This window comes from Musca vetustissima, unplaced genomic scaffold (genome assembly GCF_032173495.1).
Source record: "Musca vetustissima isolate MV318-11 ecotype Yass unplaced genomic scaffold, APGP_CSIRO_Mvet_v1 utg34875, whole genome shotgun sequence".
NCBI classification, from domain to species: domain Eukaryota; kingdom Metazoa; phylum Arthropoda; class Insecta; order Diptera; family Muscidae; genus Musca; species Musca vetustissima.
In genome coordinates this window covers 49209-68325 of record NW_026886214.1, presented here as the reverse complement: position 1 = coordinate 68325, position 19117 = coordinate 49209, and the positions used below count along the sequence as shown (strand labels likewise).

General features: G+C 32.8%; 2 protein-coding genes across 2 annotated transcripts in view; one reads left to right on the top strand and one right to left on the bottom strand.

Moving 5' to 3' along the window:
* The first annotated feature begins 1843 nt into the window (after positions 1-1843).
* On the top strand, positions 1844-2755 carry LOC133333717 (pyridoxal phosphate phosphatase PHOSPHO2-like). Its single transcript, XM_061542004.1, has one exon. The coding sequence runs from the start codon at positions 1844-1846 to the stop codon at positions 2753-2755; it is 912 nt and encodes a 303-aa protein (XP_061397988.1).
* Positions 2756-14344: 11589 nt separating this feature from the next.
* Positions 14345-19117, bottom strand: part of LOC133333716 (programmed cell death protein 4) — a 28276-nt gene continuing 23503 nt past the window's right edge. Inside the window, exon 4 of the mRNA XM_061542003.1 lies at positions 14345-14441. Coding sequence (XP_061397987.1) covers positions 14369-14441 — 73 coding nt within the window. The 3' untranslated portion in view covers positions 14345-14368. The remainder of the gene's footprint in view (positions 14442-19117) is intronic.

Sequence of the window (19117 nt, the reverse complement as noted above, 5' to 3'; positions counted from 1 at the left end):
ATTTCTGCCCTGACCACCAGTTGGAATCCAGAAAATTGGAAACTTTGTTCAACGAAAAACTGATTAGGAGCTCATGCGATACACCAAATTGCTCGTGAGGATCTCCTCTTTCAGTGGACATCGAGCTTATGGTGTACGTTTTTATATTGTAGCTTCCAGATCCAGTTTTCTGTCCTGACCACCAGTTGGAAACCAGAAAATTGGAAACTTTGTTCAACGAAAAACTGACTACGAACATATGCGATACAGCAAATTGCTCGTGAGGATCTCGTCTTTCATTAGACATCGAGTTTATGGTGTACGTTTTTATATTGAAGCTTCCAGATCCAGATTTCTGCCCTGACCACTAGTTGGAAACCAGAAAATTGGAAACTTTGTTCAACGAAAAACTGATTAGGAGCTCATGCGATACACCAAATTGCTCGTGAGGATCTCCTCTTTCATTAGACATCGAGTTTATGGTGTACGTTTCTATATTGTAGCTTCCATATCCAGATTTCTGACCTTAGAAGTAGTAGCCTCCAAATTAAAAATTTGTCATATTTATAACTGCTGTTACTGGAATATTACAGATTAATCTGTAAATGGAGACCATAAAATAAATTATGCAACAATATTAGTAAATTTTTTCGTTATATTCATTCATAATTTTTGTGTTTAAATTTATTTTTTATTTAAATTTATTTATTTATTTTTATCACAGTTGCAAAAAAGGTACTAAAGGTAAAATTTGGTCGTTCTGTGTCACCCTGTATTTTTGTTAAAAATGTTGTTATCGAAAATTAGCAACGTTGCTAACTTCACCCAGGTAGAAATATAAAAGAATTACCGATAAAATCCGGAACCAAAACAAAGATCTAATTAAACAAGAGTAGGGTTCTAGGAATTGAGTTTTAAAAGCAGAATAAAATCACTTTACAACACTAATATCCGTTAGTGTTGTTTAGACATCTCAGATTTGATTTGATGGAAAAACGCAAAAAACTCTGTATTTTACATAACGGATTGGGACCTATAAGTTCGCTTAAAACAAGAATATATCATCAATACCGACCTGTCTTTGTCTTTTGGTTTGGTTAATGGCCATTGCTTTCTAAAATATGAGGTTGGATCATTGGTTAAGGTGATTGTATTAAATCACGTTTAGACTACTAAATCTAATCGATTTCAATTCCATAGCGTTAACGTCACGTTAATCCCGTTCATAAATGGTTTTAATTTCATGTATACGCAATGGAATTGAAATTTGAGATTGAGTGGATTTTGTAAATCCAAAAGCATTTTTAAGGTACGTCTACATTCTACTCGATTTCGTTAACTCAGTGGATTCTACCTAATACTGTAGGAATCAAAAGAGCTTATAGCGGAATTACACCTATCTCCTACAACTGGTATTTCAGTGGATTGGAAATAAAGAAGATTAAGGAGCGATGGAATATTTACGATGTATATGTCAAATCCTTCCTTTATTATATAATATTTAATAATAAGCAATATTCATTAACTTATGATTTGTGAGCAGGAGCCAAAGCAATACAGTCTTGTACTTTTATTTTTTCTTAATTTGTTATTTTTTTATAAGTATTCCCAACCTATACAGCAAAGCTCAATCGGTTGCTAGTTCCCACACTCCCTTCAGTGAATCACAGGCAATTGAACTCTAAGGTCGTTCATCGTACTGCACTACACAACACTAGTCAAAAGGCAACAAAAACAATTAGAAAACACAGAAAACAGGTGTCCGTGTCTATCGTCTATTTGAATTTCGGTGTCGCAAGAAGGAAGGAATTCCATTTTTAATTACAATTTGATTACAAAAAGCCAAAACGAGAACAAAGCAAAGATGAGTAAACCTGCAGCTATGTTGGCAATGAGTGGATCAGGTGTTGCTGCTGCCGCTGGTGGCGGTGGACAGGCCACAAAAGTGATTAAACGTTATTTGGGAGCATTTGATTTCGATTATACGGTGGTGGCTCAAAACACAGATACCGTAGTGCGTGATATCCTGCCGCCGAATAAATTGACCAAAGACCTACAAGAAATTGCCGAGGCCAAAGGATGGACGGAACATATGGCTGAGATATTTCGACGGCTACATGAAGTGAACATAAAACCCGACAAGATATTGCAAACAATACAGGCTATACCCGAGGTACCGGGATTCGTGCGTATGCTCAAAAGGCTAAAAGCGAAATACGATTGTGATTTGATTATTATCAGTGATTCGAATAGTATTTTCATTGAGGAATGGCTAAAATATCATGGACTAAGTGATAGTTTTACGAAAGTCTTTACGAATCCTGCACGATTTGAGGCGAACGGATTGCTGACCATTCAACCATATCATCATCAAACCGAATGTCGTATGAGTTCGGCAAATCTGTGCAAAGGCAAGGTGTTGGAACATTTTCTCATTGAACAAGATCTACGCTATAATATGACATATGAACATGTCATCTATGTTGGTGATGGCAACAATGATATTTGCCCCGTTACCAAGTTGAGACCGCGTGATATTGCCTGCCCTCGGGAGGGTTTTTCAATGGATAAGACCTTAACTAAAAATCCTTTAAAACTGAAAGTCCGTTCGGAAATAATACGTTGGAAGACCGGTTTTGATTTGTTGGAGAAGTTAGAAAAACATATAGAGAAAACTAGTCATAATAAATCACTTCGGGCAGGCGAACAAGAGAAAAAATTGAAAAACGAAGAAATACCACAGCGTAAAAATTCAACAACCACAGAAGTTCATTAAGTCAGGGGGAGAATGAATGGAAGAGCTGCTGAAATAAGTTATAAAATTATGTTATATTAAATGTTTTCTTGGTGTATTATCTCCGCTGGAAAAAAAAGGTATTTATTTTTTTTAATGTATTTATATTTTTATTATAACTATTTATTTAAATTATATTGTAACCAGTCGTTCGACTTTAAGGCTATAACCTTAAGCATGAGGGACCCATATATTATTAATCATTACTAGAGAATATTTTCAAAGAGTCGTATTGCTCGATAGGGCAGCACACTCTGTTCTGGTAAACTCCATCTACGACTAAATATAACCAAGTATCATGAAAGAAAGTTGAAAAGAACTCTGAATTTTATTTTAAAAAATGAATCTGTTTTAAAACACTTTGTCCAAGGCTATTTTTTTTTTTTGTCGAAAAAAAAAAACATTTAGGTCCAATCTTTTTCATTTGTAAAAAATGCATGCTATCGAATTTCGCGCTAGAATGACGTGTGTAAATTAAAGTTCAGATTTACTAATAGTTTCAATATACAGGGTTATCAATTACGAGTTTCCAAAAGTAAACATAAATAGAATACATGCACTGATGGCAAAAACTAATGAAAATTAAATTGCAAATAAATGTATCGGGCGGGCTTTTCCAGTTCTATATCTGCACGACCGGAAACTATCAACGAAGTCCTTTTATATAATTCATATGATTTTAGCAAAAGTTGAAATCCGACTCAGTGTAGAAATGCTATATTCTCGGGAGAATTAAAAGTTAGTTTTTAAGGCTCAGTCACTACTAAATTTACCAAGAGAAGATAAAAAAATAAAGGTTTAAGTCTAAGTATTGCGAGGGCGCAGGAGATCATAGAGACGGGTCAATAATTGTATTGGCCTATTTTTTCTTTTTATGGAGTTCGATCTATTTACGATTGGGTGTTTCAGCATGACAATAACCTAAAACAAAGATTGGTCGCGGGACTCAAAAGTCCGGGTTTTATAACGGCCAGCACACTCCTCAGATCATTACTCTATATAAAAATCTTTGTAGTATCATAGTCATTTCTAAGCCACTCGTCCTACAGCTATTAAAAATTATTAAAACGTACAAAAGCGTTTTAGTCAGAATTTTCACGAAAAAAATTATTCGTAATGGAATCAAGCGTCATAGTGACTGCCGAATTTGGTTTTCTTCGATGAGACAACATTCGTTGTCCAGCAGTTTGTAAACAAACAAAATGATCGTGTTTACTTGCCATAGAGGTCAGCTGAAAATGTGCAGCTTTGGTTGGCACAAGAACTCAAGCGCCGGCGTTGGTGATGGTGTGGGCCACCATTATAGCCGATGATTGCTCTCCGCTCGTATTAATCGGCCGAGGCATCAAAATAAATGCCGAATATTATTACGAAAATATTCTGGAGGGTGTATTAAAGCCAATTTGGCCACCAAAATCTCCGGATACCAATCCTTTGGACTATTGTGTCTGAAGTATTTTGAAAAGCAAGGTAGGCACTAAAAAATACCAAAGTGTCATCACCTTAAGCTAGCGCTTCGCCATGAATGAGCCTAAATACCGCAGAGCAACATTCGGGCAGCGTGTGACAGTTTCATTGCCCGCTTGAAGGGAATGTACATTACTGCAATATCATAGATTTTCTCATCCGACAAAGGATTAACCATTTGGTGGCAACACGTATGCGCAACATTATGCATTATTCCTTGAATCTTTTGATTTGGCGTATTGACAACATCCTTCGTAAACGTCTTCTCGATCTTAGCTTGGTCAACAATAATCCACGCCTTGGAAAGTCTTTATATTTTTTTTAAATTTATATAGGCCTTGGAAAGTCTGTAAAAATAAAGTCTGTATTAGATTATTAAATTTGTCGTATTGACTACATCCTGCATAAATGGCTTCTAGATCTTAGCTTGGTCAACAATTGTTTTTTTTTATATATCGCCAAATGTTCTTCAACATTTCTTTTTCTCATTTTTATATCTATCTACGTCTTCATAAATGTCAATTTAAATTCACACATGATGCATTATTATTTTTTTTTTTTGTATGTCTTCTGTTCAACAGAAAGAATAAAAGTCGAACATGTGCCAAATCTTGAAATGTAAACATCTGTGTAAATATATTATTTTGGATATAATCTATATGCACGTTTGCATTTTGTGAGTGAGTTGTAGTAATACTTATCATATAATGTACATGTTTATATGACAGCTATATATGATGTAGGCCTCACGAATTGACGTCAATTGTTAGTAAATTTAGTTTGTTTTTATTTATTTTTTTAAATTTTTTAATTGCGATATTGAAAAAATTGTATGTGGGAGCTTTTAACATTTCATACTTTCTAATTCTTTGTTGCAGATGTCTTGCTTGCCATTTGGATGATGGGAAATCTCATGGAAAAATAAATTTACAAATCTTCTCCTCCATAAAAAAAAACAAACCAACACACAATATCCAAAATACTCATTGTTTGTATGTGTTAAATTTATTATTATACTGGTGTGGCTTTAAATTTAGTTCTGCTTGTCTTTTTGTTAAAAAAAAGTATTTCCTTTAAGAATTTAAAACTATTTTAAACCATATAATAATTTATATAAAATATCTGTGCTCATAGTTGTTTCAATTGGCAAAATGTTTTTATTAACTTAAGCCAACAGAAACAGAAATACAATTTATATAAAATATCTGTGCTCATAGTTGTTTCAATTGGCAAATGTTTTTATTAACTCAAGCCAACAGAAACAGAAATAAAATTTGTTAAAATAATCTATTTTAGTTGTAATAATTAAAACAATAAAGTATTTTCTATTAGTCTATAATGTTTATAAATGTGCATATAAAATAATTATTGTTGAATGAAGTATTGAAACAGGCATTGTATACAAAATAATTTTTGCATTGAAAACATAAAAATCTCGCATTGAAAATAACTTTATAAATTAGATGTATTAATATGAAGTTGAAAAGGAAAAAATATATATTTAAAGAATATGGAAATTAGGATAATAGTCAAATTTATATATTTTTGTTATATATTTATGTATACAAAAATGGGCAAAAATCTGAAAGAAATAAAATACTTTGCCTAAAAAAATTCATATTTTTAAGAACATAATTTTGAATGCAATTTTAAATAAATATATTAAAAATAATTTTGATAAATGTATATGAGGCTATTACAAATTGTATTTATGTATGTATGTAATATACAAAATCAATTATGAAATAAATAAAGAGAATTGTATGTAACTATTGAATGTAAAAAATAAAATTATAAATTATTTATATTTATATATACATATTAGGAAATCCCTGCAGGCGATATGCGTTGATGAATTGGTTAAAATATTTTTATTTTAGAGACATTTTTATGCACCAAAAAAAAAAAAAAAAAAATATATATATATATACATTGGTGGTCACGCAATTAAAACATTTATTGTGGTAAACATTTTTTGATCAGCCCTCGATTCATTTGAAGTATTTTTGAAAATTTTTTAATTCAGAACACTTTAATATACTGCACTTAAGAGATTTAGTGTGATAATAGAAAATTGTTGCATGCAATTTTTCCATAAATAACGGTTTTTGTGAAAATACATCGACTTTGAAGTGGCCATATAATTAAAACATTGTGTAATTTTTTTACTTTACTGCATTTTTTTGAACATATTTTTAAAAAATTTAAATGTTATGCAAATTAAGCATCGATAAAATCATTTACAGAAAACAAATTTTGAAAAAAATTGTAAAATTTACCAAAATTGCCAAAAATTTTGTACAGTACACCCAACATTCAGAAAATCACCTTTATTATAGAAAATAAAGGTTCGAATGCGCCAGAAATTGCTAGAATTAGTAGAAAACAATAAATAATTCTCAAAATAAATACATATTTGAAATAATAACTCAAAAAATGACAATTAACTTAAAGGAACGATTCAACTTCGATAATCTTTATTGAAGAAGGCCGGAATATTTTTGCAGTATGTGAGAAAATATCGATTGATATTGGAATTTATTATATCAAATCGATTGTTCGAGTAGTACAGAATATATTTTATCAAAAAATATATCAGTCACAACGAAACGAACAGAGATCAACGCCTATGTTGACGAGTAAAAGTTTCTGGCACACAGCAGTATTTTTGTTGCTCAACACAAGACTTTAAATATTTGTCAAATTGTAAATTTTTTTCTTCTTTTAGGCTAAAATAGATTAAATGGACATTATACTATTCAAAAAATATTATTATGGAAAAATATTGTCATGTTCAATAGATTTTAAGGGTCAAGAGTTAACCATCAAACATGCTGCTGTGTACCAGAAACGTTTTCTCGTCAACATAGGTGTTGATCTCTGTTCGTTCTGTTGTGACTGATATATTTTTTGATAAAATATATTCTGTACTATGCGAACAATCGATTTGATATAATAAATGCCAATATCAATCGATATTTCCTCACATACAGCAAAAATATTCCGGCCTTCTTCAATAAAGGCTATCGAAATTGAGTCGTTCTTTTAGGTTAATTCCCATTTTTTTCAGTTTTTATTTTAAATATTTAGTTATTCTAAGAATTATTTATAGTTTTCTACTAATTCTAGCAATTTCTGTTGTATTCGGAACTTTATTTTCTATAATAAGGGTTATTTTATGAATGTAAGGTGTACTGTACAAATTTTTGACGATTTTGATAGATTTTACAGATTTTTTCAAAAAATTTTATCAGTAAATGACTTTATCGATGCTTAGTTTACATAATTTAACTAAATTAAAGAGCTTTTTTAAAAATATTTTCAAAAAATACAGTAAAGTAAAAAATCACACAATGTTTTAATTATATGGCCACTTCAAAGTCGATGTATTTTCATAAAAACCATTATTTATGGAAAAATTGCATGCAATAATTTTCCATTTTCACACTAAATCTCTTAAGTAAAGTATATCGAAGTGTTCTGAATTAAAAAATTTTCAAAAATACTTCAAACGATTCGAGGGCTGATCAAAAAATGTTTACCAAAGTAAATGTTTTAATTCTGTGACCACCACTGTATATATATATATTCTTTAAAAAAAACTATGGTAAACCTTTAAAAATTGTATTTAAAAATCCATCCTAGTTTCAATATATTTAAAGAAATCTGTATTAGAAAACCTTAAATTTTCTTTTAAAAATCCTTCAATATTCCTTAAAAAATAACGCATTTGGAGATACCTTCAATATTCATTTAAATATCCAAAGGATCATTCAAAGGAGATCATTTCCTTTGGAAAGGCCTTCAATATTCATCATTTAAAAATCCACTCTTTTAGAAAGCCCCTTAATATTCATTTGGAGAGGCCATCAATATTCATCCACGGCCTTCAAAATATGCTTTTAAAAATCCAAGCCCTTGGAACATCTTCAAAATATGCATTCAAAAATTCAAGCCTTAAAAAATATTTAAAAAAATGTATGGCTTGGAAAGGTTTCAAAAATATTCATTAGACAGGTAAAGAAGTGTCAGCTGGTGTTGGTGTTAGATCCTACATTTCTTTGGACCATATGCGTTTCAGACAATTTGGAATCCATTTAAAAATGTCCGTCTCTCTGGCAGGATGGTACGCACGAGGGAAATAATCATCGATTGTAATCAAACTTTGCCCAAACTAACAAAGCCGTAATATCCTATACCACAGTGTGATGGTAAAGGGTATAAACATCAGTTATATGTCAATCCTTCGACTTTTCACGCGATCTATTATTTGTGTGGGATATAGCACAGGCTGTCAAAATCGGCAATACTGCTTTGTTTACATGTTACCAAAAAATTAGTTGATATTTTAAATATCTTTGAAGTTTCACATAATGCTAGGTTTCTCCTATATAACATAAGGTTATATATGTATTTTGAATATGGAATAAAACTTTAAAATTCCTTCGTATCATTTGTGCAAAAATTATGAAAATCTGTTAAGTAGTCGCTGAGTTATTTGCATTTGAATGCAACGATGCTCCGAAATATGCTTACAGTTCGGTGCTGGACGCCTATTACTTGATAATGAAAAACTAGTCAAAAATGAATTTTGTAAAAAGGGCAATTTTCAACTCATAATGATGACCATGGCTTGTATAGAAAATTGTAGCATACTTTTAGGCGGTTATTTTTATGTACACATTTAATGTGACTTGATACTTACACAGTAGCTATTACGAAGAAACAAATTTTTTTTGCCATTGTTATAAGCCCGATTTTTGTGGTAATAGTGTGACCAGCACCGAACAGTAAGTATATTTCGGAACATAAGGTTGATGTTATAAAAATTCATGCTTTAAAAAAGCCTTCAAAAATATTTTTCTTATAGAATATATCCTTGGAAAACCCCCAACCTAAAATAAAAACTCAAGTTTTTTATATTTTTATATATTTAAATATGTTTATTTTTTGTTTTTTTACGTTGAATATAATAAATTGTTATTTTTTGTTGTTAAGTATTTTTTTCAAACTTATTTATATCTCATACGTTGCTGTTCTTTTTTCAGTTGTGTTGTTTGTTTTTTCATACAATTTCAGTTTTTATTTCTTCATTTAAGAATTACAAAAAATTGTGGGGAGAGGAGGATTAGTTTTGTGTATTGCGTTTTTTTTCATTTGAAAAGTTTGAAAAATAATGAAATAAAGTAAAAGAAATATACATATATATTTAAATAATAATGACAAAAAAACGAAAATTATAATTTTTATGATTATTTTGAAATATATTTTTCAAAATGTGACAAAAGTTGAAAATTCCATTAAAGGTGATTTCAAATGCATGACCATAATTTTCAGTATTTTCACACGTTTTGGTTATGTTCTTCTTCGTGTATTCGGTATGGGCGGGGCAGGTAGTTCATTCACAATAAATATGAATTCTTGAAAACTAGATCCAAAGTAAGAAACATTCTACAAAGTAAGAATTAATACCAGATTTGTTTTTCTTTATAATCTTAAATAAAAAAAATATTACAGGATTATATTTTTTTCTTTCAATTATTAGTTCTATGCTTTTTTGGTTAATTTTTTCAAATGAAGAAGTTTTATAGGATACTAATTTGTTTGTGTATGATGACTGCTATGTTCACTCATCCGAAAAAGTCTGCGGACAGCATTAATGGTTCCAAAAATGGTTTCACATATATACTGATTGTTTTCTTATCGTATTGTATGTAGTGCGCTATGCAGACTTTTTTTATTGAGTGTATATTTTTATTATAAATAATTGGAAATTATAATTTCTACTTTTTGTAGGCAGTAGTTAGTTGACTACACTAATATATTGTTGTGAGTGTGTGTACAAATAAGAAATTATATGGTATATTTTATATGGAGTCATACAACCTGCAGATCCGATAATGCTAAAAAATATATGTCTCATATTTCCAAGCCCACCAAGAAATAGAAGTAGTTCGGATTTTAGAACTTTATTCCAAATTCATTTTATACCCTACACAACTATGTGTAGGTTTTATATAATAGATTTGTGCAGTTCGTAACGCCGCGAAATATTGGTGCCAGACCCACCTTTAAGTATACCGATCGTCATATCTTGACTAGCTGAGCCGATCTAGACGTGTGTGTCCGTACGTCCGCTTGTGCATTATAATGGACCAACTTTCACGAAATTTTGTATGTTGGGCGGGTTCTGGCCAATGAAGGCCCCTATTGTTTTTTTTCGCAAAGATCGGTTAATATTTAGGCGATGAAATGGAACAAATACTTAATTTTTTGTGGTCGCTCCAGAGGCCGCAATTATGGCCCGAAAATAGCGAAGGGGGTCGGGCTAAAGAATATAAATGCCTGCTTTGATAAAGATCGGTCATTATTTAGCTGGTCAAATGGACCCTGACTTTTGTGTAAAAATTACAACATTTGTATTCTATGCCGTATATATTTACTCCTGAAGGATATAGACCCCGAGAAGTTGATCGTATATCCAAGAGGAATGGTTAACCTTTAAATTGATACAAATTGTTATATTTGTCGTATGTATTCGTATGTGGGAGTTACACTTGAATATTTACAGGTGCTTACGTATTCAGATATTATTTAGTTATAATCGCTTTGCAATTTTCCATCAGGTTCCAGCTATGGTCAAGGACAACGCCTATTATTTTCGGTGATGACCAGATAAAAAAATTTGTATGAAGTGGATTGAAAATTATTTTATTTTCTGTTTTTTTTCGAGTCGAAATATAGGCCACAATTAGAAGCCGAACATAACAACATAGCCAACGGAGAAGGGAATCTGGACAAGTAATTAGAAGGGCTGTACTGAATATTAGTAATATTCGGAAGAGTGGTGCTGTTGACCTGTAATCGGGCAAGAGGGTGCAATTATCACAAATGCTCATAATTTTTATAGTTATTCCGATGTGTAAAGTTTGCGATGGAGAATTATCGGGGGAAAGGAAAGATGAGAAACGTATTTTCACAAAAAAGAACAAGGAAAACGTGAGCGTGAGCAAATCGAGATGTACAGGAGTCAAAATGAAGACCGAAAATTTTACCAACGACTAAAACACCAAACAGAAGGCTTTGGTGCATACACAGCCTCCTGTAGAGATGAAGAAGGAAACCTGGTTACAGATACAGACAGCGTACTGAGGATCTGGAAGGAGCTTTTTGAAAAGGTTTTGTTATCAACTAGTGGCGATAAAGAAGATACCCAGAACCAATAAGAAATGACGGTATAGAGTGTATACCACATAGCCAAGATGAGGTCAGAATATCAATCAATCGGCTGAAGAATAATAATGCATCAGGTGGTCAGATGCTGGTAAGGAGCATGCACCAACTGATTAGTATAATTTGGCTAAAGGAATGCATGCCCAATGATTGGAACCTCAGCAACCGGTGTCCCGTGCACAAAAAAGGAGACAAGACGATATGTGCCAACTATAGAGGAATTAGCCTTCTTCCCATCGCATATATAGTGCTATCCAGAGTGCTGTGTGAACGATTGGAACCAAGGGTCAATTACCAGATTATTGGACCACATTTTCACTCTGCACCAAACCCTGGAAAAGACCCACGAATAACACATCGACACATACCACCTATCCGTCGACTATAAAGCCGCATTCGACAGCCCTATCCGTTCAGAGGTGTTTAAACCCATGTCTACGTTCGGCATTCCTGCAAAATTAATACGGCTATGCAGGATAACTTTAAGTGGCACAATGTCAGCAGTTTAAGAGTCGGAAAGGACCTATTGGAGCCCTTCAATACCGAACGAAAATTTAGACAAGGTGACAGTTTGTCGTGTGATCTTTTTAACATCCTGCTGGAAAAGGTCATACGATATGCAAATTAGAAGAGACATTGCACACTGTACACCAAACAGCATATGTTACTCGCCTACGCGGACGACATCGACATAATGGGTCGAACATTGCGAGCGGTAACTGCCACCTTTGAACTAATTGAGGAGTCTGCCAAAGTGGGACTGACAGTAAATGGCGAAAGGACCTAGCTGATGGTATCAATGCGCAAGACGTCCAGTAGACTCGGACCAACTGTGGAACTTGAAAATTACAGCTTCGAGATAGTGAACGATTTTATATACCTCGGTACCGCCAAAAATACAACGGATGACATGAGTTTAGAAATCCGGAGGAGAATAGTGTTGACCAACATATGCCACTATGGTCTGAGTAAGGAACTCAAAAGCAAAGCCGCTTCTCACCAGACCAAACTCAAACTCTACAAGTCGCTGATATTAACCGTGCTGTTGTATAGATCTGAAGCATGGGTACTTCCACAAGCAGAAGAGGCCACAAATCCGATGGAAAGATCAAGTAAAAGACAACATCTCGGAAAATGCTCTTTCAAATTGGATGAGATGATACAGAATATTTAGTTCAGTTTCAGTTCAAACACGATTTTAAACCGATCCAAAAAAAAAATCGAAAAAAATTTAGTTGGGCTCAGAAAGCTTACTCAAAGTCGGCTTACAAACAACATGTTTCTATTATATCGAAAGATTTCTATGATCTTATGCGAGATTGCACCTTCATACTACCTGGCTAGATCATGCTACTTAAGATGCCTAATGGAGAACATACAAACTGATTTGGCCATTAATTTGGAACACTGAGATATAAATCTCATCAGAACACTGCAGGAATAGAAGTTATTTTTTCCAAATGAAAGCAATGTACTCCAAGTGAAGTTGTCCGCTGACTTTCCTAACCTAAAGATATAGGAAACTACTATAGTTTCTGCTTAGTTAATATAAAGTCTATTAATATCTATACTGTGACAATGATATAATTTCCTTCATACACAGGCTTCTGCACCAATATGGACTATAGGTGTGAAATGTTTAGATTTCTTCTTTCCTAGGGACTGTAGGCATGCTTCATGGCGTATGAGTCTTTGAAGAATATTCAACCTAGTGCTATTTGTAATTTTTCTGATTGCAAAACAACCCAACAAAAAATAGTTTTTTGGTCAAGGTTTCACCCAATCAAGGTAATAAAAAATAATTTTCAAATTATAAAGCATACTTTTAGGATGTCACATTTATTTTTTGTTTGTTTCATTTATTTCTTCATTTCATTCATTGTTTTTGTTTGTTATATTTATGATGATTTATATAAAAAAATAAAAATAATTAAGAAAAAGTAATATAGAATATAGTAGTTGTTGTTGTAGTATCTTATGCATTTTTGTGTGTTTTTGAAACATGATGATAAGAAAAAGAGTTGAATGTGTAAGTGTATAGGGGGGTGGGTAAAGATGGATGGGGATAATATTTTGTAATGAACAAAAACATTTAATAGAGATCAATTTTTTTGTGGGTTTTTTCGTTTTTTTCTTCTTCTTTCTTTATAATAATAAAAGTTTTTATGTGGTTGTTGCCGTTGTATTGGTGATGATAACGATGATGGATGATGATGGTATTGGTGGTGGTAGTGTGGTTAGAAGTATTCGTAGTATCTATAGAAGGAATATTTCAAATTTCTGGTTTCTCTACTCTAAAAGATATTATAATCCATTCCATATACACCATTTTTCTCTCAACTTGCTTGGGGTGTTGTTTTCCATTTTTTCCGTTTTGTAATGATGTCCAGTGCTGCTGCAGGGGGACCAAGAAACTGTGTTCTTCATTGTTTTTATGGAGGAGTAAGTAGTAGGTTCGTATCTCCACACTTCCTGTAGTCATTCTCATGTTAGATGATGAAGGGGCTTAAAAAATAGCCCATATATATTTTTTAAAATTTTTTATTATAATCCGATATATATTGTTTTGTTTTTGTAATAATACGTAGACTTTTGTTTTTGTTATTTTTCAATATCGTGTGTGTGTAGTATAAACATTTGTTGTTGTCTTATCCATTTAAATCTTTTTTGTTTTTGTTATTCGATATATTTATTTTTCGGCTACTTCTTTTATATTCTCTTTATTGTTTTGGGTGGATCTGGTAGGTTGAAAATTTCAAGTGGTCAAAATTTGTGAATTTATATGTAGTATATTTTTGTTGTTGTTATTATAATTATTTTGTTGTATTCCATTAAAAAGTGTTGTTATAATATATTCGGATGCAATTGGAGAGAGAAATGGAAAAACACGGATTTTTAGTCACGCAATGGAAGAGTTGGTGGCTTAACGTGGCCACCGTCTCCTTCGGAGACAAAACGTTTACGTCCTCTGTAAAGAAAAAAGGAAAGGAATATGTTATAATTAGTTTTAGATGATAACTATTTTATATGTATATATATATATATATATTTTTTTTTTATAAAATAAAAAACAATTTTCCATTTTTGAGAAATAACAAAAAAATATATTTTTTTCAAAAGGACAATAGAAGTGACTTTTAAAAATATGTTTTTTGAGAGTCTAGGCATAGATTTTAAAATAGAAACATATTTTGGTAGGGTCTATCGGCTTGAATATTTGAAACAAATATTTTAAATGCATTTAAGAATATTTTGCAAGCCTAAAACCAGACGTGAATTTTTAAAGTATATTTTTTCAGGGCTAAAACAATGTGTGGATGTTTAAAAGACTATTTTTAAGGGTTCCATAAGGTGTGGAATTTTATACCCTTTAAACCCTATGTCTATGTGAATATGTTTGTAACAGGCAAAAGGAAACGAGATAGACACATGGTTCCTTTTGAGAGTATGCATAGAATCACTTTCTGAGTCGATTTATGCATGTCCGTCCGTCTGTCCATGTTAAATTGTAAACAAAGTACAGGTCGCATTTATCATCCGATAAATCGGTTCAGTTTTAGATATAGCTCCCATATATATTTTCGTCCGATTTAATAGAGATGGTGCACCAAAGTTCCTATATATGTTTCGATTTGCACGAAATTTGGTATAGGGTATTAAATTAAGTGTAGAATAATGTGTGACAAGTTTGGTGAATATCGGTTCAGATTTAGATATAGCTCCCATATATATTTTCGTCCGATTTTATAGAAATAGAGTACCGAAGTCCCTATATATCTTTCGATTTGCACGAAATTTGGCATAGCGCACTGAAGTAAGTCTAGAATGATGTGTGCTAACTTTCGTCAAAATCGGTTCAGATTTGGATATAGCTCCCATAGATGTTTTCGTCCGATTTAATGTAAAAGGGGCGCCAAAGTCCCTTTTACATATCTTTCGATATCTTTGGATTCTATCTCTAGCGTGGAATTATTAAAGAATATTTTTTCAAGTCCCATCTCAAGACCGATCAAAAGCTAGATATATTAAAGAATAATTTTTGAAGAATTTCAAAGCCCATCTCAAGTGCGGATTTTTAAAGAAGATTTTTTCAAGGCTCATCTCAATCATGGATTTTGTTCGATATAAATACGAATTTTTGAAAATATCTTTAGGGGTATTTTGAAGTTTAGGATTTTTTTTGAGAATATTGTTAGGGATAGAATGGTTTTTGTGATTGATATTAAGTTTTAAAGCCGTAAAGTATGCAAACATTTTTAAATAAAATATTTGTTGGTCCTTCTTTAGTCCTTATAAAATATTTTTTTGCTCCTTTACTAGGCTTGTATTTATTTAAAGATATTTTTATTTTTTCCTCAGACGTGGATATATAAAAAATGTTTTGTGGTCCTTCGCCAGGCGTGGATTTATAAAAAAATATTTGTTGGTCCTTCGTCAGGCGTAGATTTATAAAAAAATATTTTTTTGGTGCTTCGGATTGATGTAGGAATAGTTTTTGGTCCTTCGCTAGGCGTAGATAATTAAAAAAATGTTGCGCCTTTAGATTGGCATAGATATTCAAATATAATATTTTTTGGTCCTTCGATAGGCATAGATATTTAAATAGAATATTTTTTGGTCCTTCGATGGGCATAGATATTTAAATAGAATATTTTTTGGTCTTTCGATGGGCATAGATATTTAAATATAATACTTTTTGGTCCTTCGATGGGCATAGATATTTAAATAATATTTTTTGGTCCTTAGCTAGGCGTGGATTATTAAGCAATATTTTTGGAGCTTTGTTCGCCCATTTTTTGCCATTTTCGATAGGCATAGATATTTAAATAACATGTTTTCAATGATCTATATTTTTATTTTTATAAGGTGTCCTTTCATAGCCTCTCTTTCTAGATGATTCCAAGCCATAAATAAAACAACAAAAAACTTTGAATTAATTGTATATTCTACATTTCCTCCCTTTTTTATCAAAAAAAAAAAAAAAAAAGGACACAAAACCCAACCCACCCAAACAATTGAGCCTACAATCAAATTAAAAAAAAAATAATAACAACTGCAACGACAGCACATTGGTCCTTGTATAGCAGGAATTCAGCCTTTTCTAGAATTCTATCGATTTAAATTTCACTTTCACTTTCCAAACAAATAATATAGAAAAAGAGGTCCTGCTGCCGCACCGCTGCCATCTTTCTTTTTTTACATAGTATTTCACTTTCATCACATTGTATTGCACTGCACGATGATGTAGCCTAGATTTTGTTTTGGGGGGGGGGGGGGCAGAGGTTGGCAATCAAGAACAGAGTACCAGCTACTACCAGCTAGGCTAGCTACCTAGAGCATCATAACATCGAGGTTCAATAAACTGCAATGACCTAAAGAAGCAGCAAATAGCGGTCGTGGTGGGGTTGTCTGCTGACTGGCGGACGGATATAACGCTGAGCTTTTTCTTAACGAAACCAAAAGCGAACATTGAACCCAAACATAGCAGAAGAGCAGAGCTTTAAAACTACCATTGCAGCTGCGGCTTCTAGAACAAGTTTAAAAATGGTTGTGGCAGATATGCTGCTGCACATTGCAGCTGCTGCAACGGAAAAGCTTTGAGCTGCAGCAACCCACTAGTATAGTTTTCTGCACAGAAAACCGGTCAAAGTTTATAAATGTATGTATGTATATTTATATATGTATCAAAGGTATGTTCATGTTCGGCGTTAGAATGTTCAAAAGCCAAATTGGAAAACTTCTAGAAGCCGGACGAAAATATTATGAAATGAAAAGCGAGCGAAATAAAGAAAAACATCAAACGAATAATGTGGCGGCCTTTGTTGTAATGTCATTGCATGTTATTATTGTTGTTGTTTTACATTTATTTTGACATTTCCAGCATAATGCCGGGTCACATCAGAAGCTGCCTCATAATTATGTATTAATTTGTAGAATATTCTACAAAGGAAATGCAAAACATTTCTAAAAACTTTTAATAAAATAGAGGTTTTATTAAGGGGAGGAGGAGGGCGTGGGGCCGACAGGAAGAATCAGATGAATTGGAAAAAAATTTCGAAAAGTACTAAACTGTACTAAATTTGGTACAATTTGAATTTAGATAAAAGAATGAAGCTGGAATCCTGAAATTTCTAATGAAGTCGGAGTGTAGGATGGCGAAATTTGGGTAGTTTTGGAATGTTGTACTTTTATGTACGAAAAGTACTAAATTGTACAATATGTGGTACAATTTGAATTTTGGGTAAACCAAAAGTGCTGAAATCCTGAAATTTGGAGTTAGGATCACTGTTGGAGTTTAGGATTGAGATATGTAAGGAAGTTTTGGGAATTTTCTACTAATGTGTACTAAGTTTTGTGCAATTTGGATTTAGGTGAACCGATAGAGGTGGAACACTAACATTTGGAAATAAGATTATTGTGTAGGAGGGGTATGTAGATGTAGTTTTGGTAAATTGTGCTTATGAATCCTAAATGGTACTAAATTTGATACAATTTGGGCTTAGTTGAACCGATGCAGGAATACTAAATACTTAAAATTATTGTTGGAGTGTAGAATTGAGGTATGTAAATAGTTTTGGATATTCGTACTTTTGTGTACTAAATTTGGTACACTTTCGATTTAGGGGAAATCGAGAGCTCTGGAATCCAGAAATTGGGAAAAATGTGTTCTATTGGATTGCATGATGCAGGTAGTAATGGAAATTTGTACTTATGGGTACTAAATGGTACTAATTTGGTTGATACAATTTGGATTTAGGTGATCCGATAGAGTGGGAATCCTGAAATTTTGAATTACGATTGGGGTAAGGTAAGTAATTATAGAAATTTATATTAATGGGCGCGTGAGCGTGATCAAATCGAGATGTACAGGAATCAGAATGAAGTCCGGACATTTTACCAACGTGTAAAACACAAAACCGAAGGTATTGGCGCAGGCACATCCTCCTGTAGAGATGAAGATGGAAACCTGGTGACAGATACAGACAATGTGTTGAGTATACCACCTAGACAAGATGAGGTCAGAGTAGCAATTAATCGGCTGAAGAATAATAAAGCAGGTGAGTTACCAGCCGAACTATTCAAGACTGGTGGTCAGGAGCGTGCACCAGCTGATTAGTACAATTTGGTTAGTACATTTTGATTGCAACCTCAGCATCCTGTGTCCCGTGCACAAAACAGGAGACAAGACTATATGTGCCAACTATAGATAAATAAGTCTGCTTTCCATCGCGTGCTGTGTGAATGATTGTAGCCAATGGTCAATGACATTATTGGACCATACCAATGCGGCTTCAGGCTTGGCATATTGACCAAATTTTCACTCTGCACCAAATCCTGGAAAACATCCACGAAAAACACATTGACACACTCCACCTATTCGTCGAATATAAAGCCGCATTCTACATTCGAACTAAATTAAAATGGCTATGCAGGATGACTTTAACTGGTACAATGTCAGCAGTTAAAGTCGAAAAGAACCTCTAGGAGCCCTTCAATACCGAACGAGAATTCAGACAATGTGACAGTTTGTCGTGTAACCTGTTCAACATCTTGCTGGAAAAGGTCATACGAGGTGCAAATGTGAGCAGAAATGACACTTTGTACACCAAACAGCATATGTTACTCGCCTACCCCGACGACATC

Coding starts and splice junctions, on each gene's coding strand:
- LOC133333717 (XM_061542004.1), top strand. CDS start 1,844: ATGAGTAAACCTGCAGCTATGTTGGCAATGAGTGGATCAGGTGTTGCT.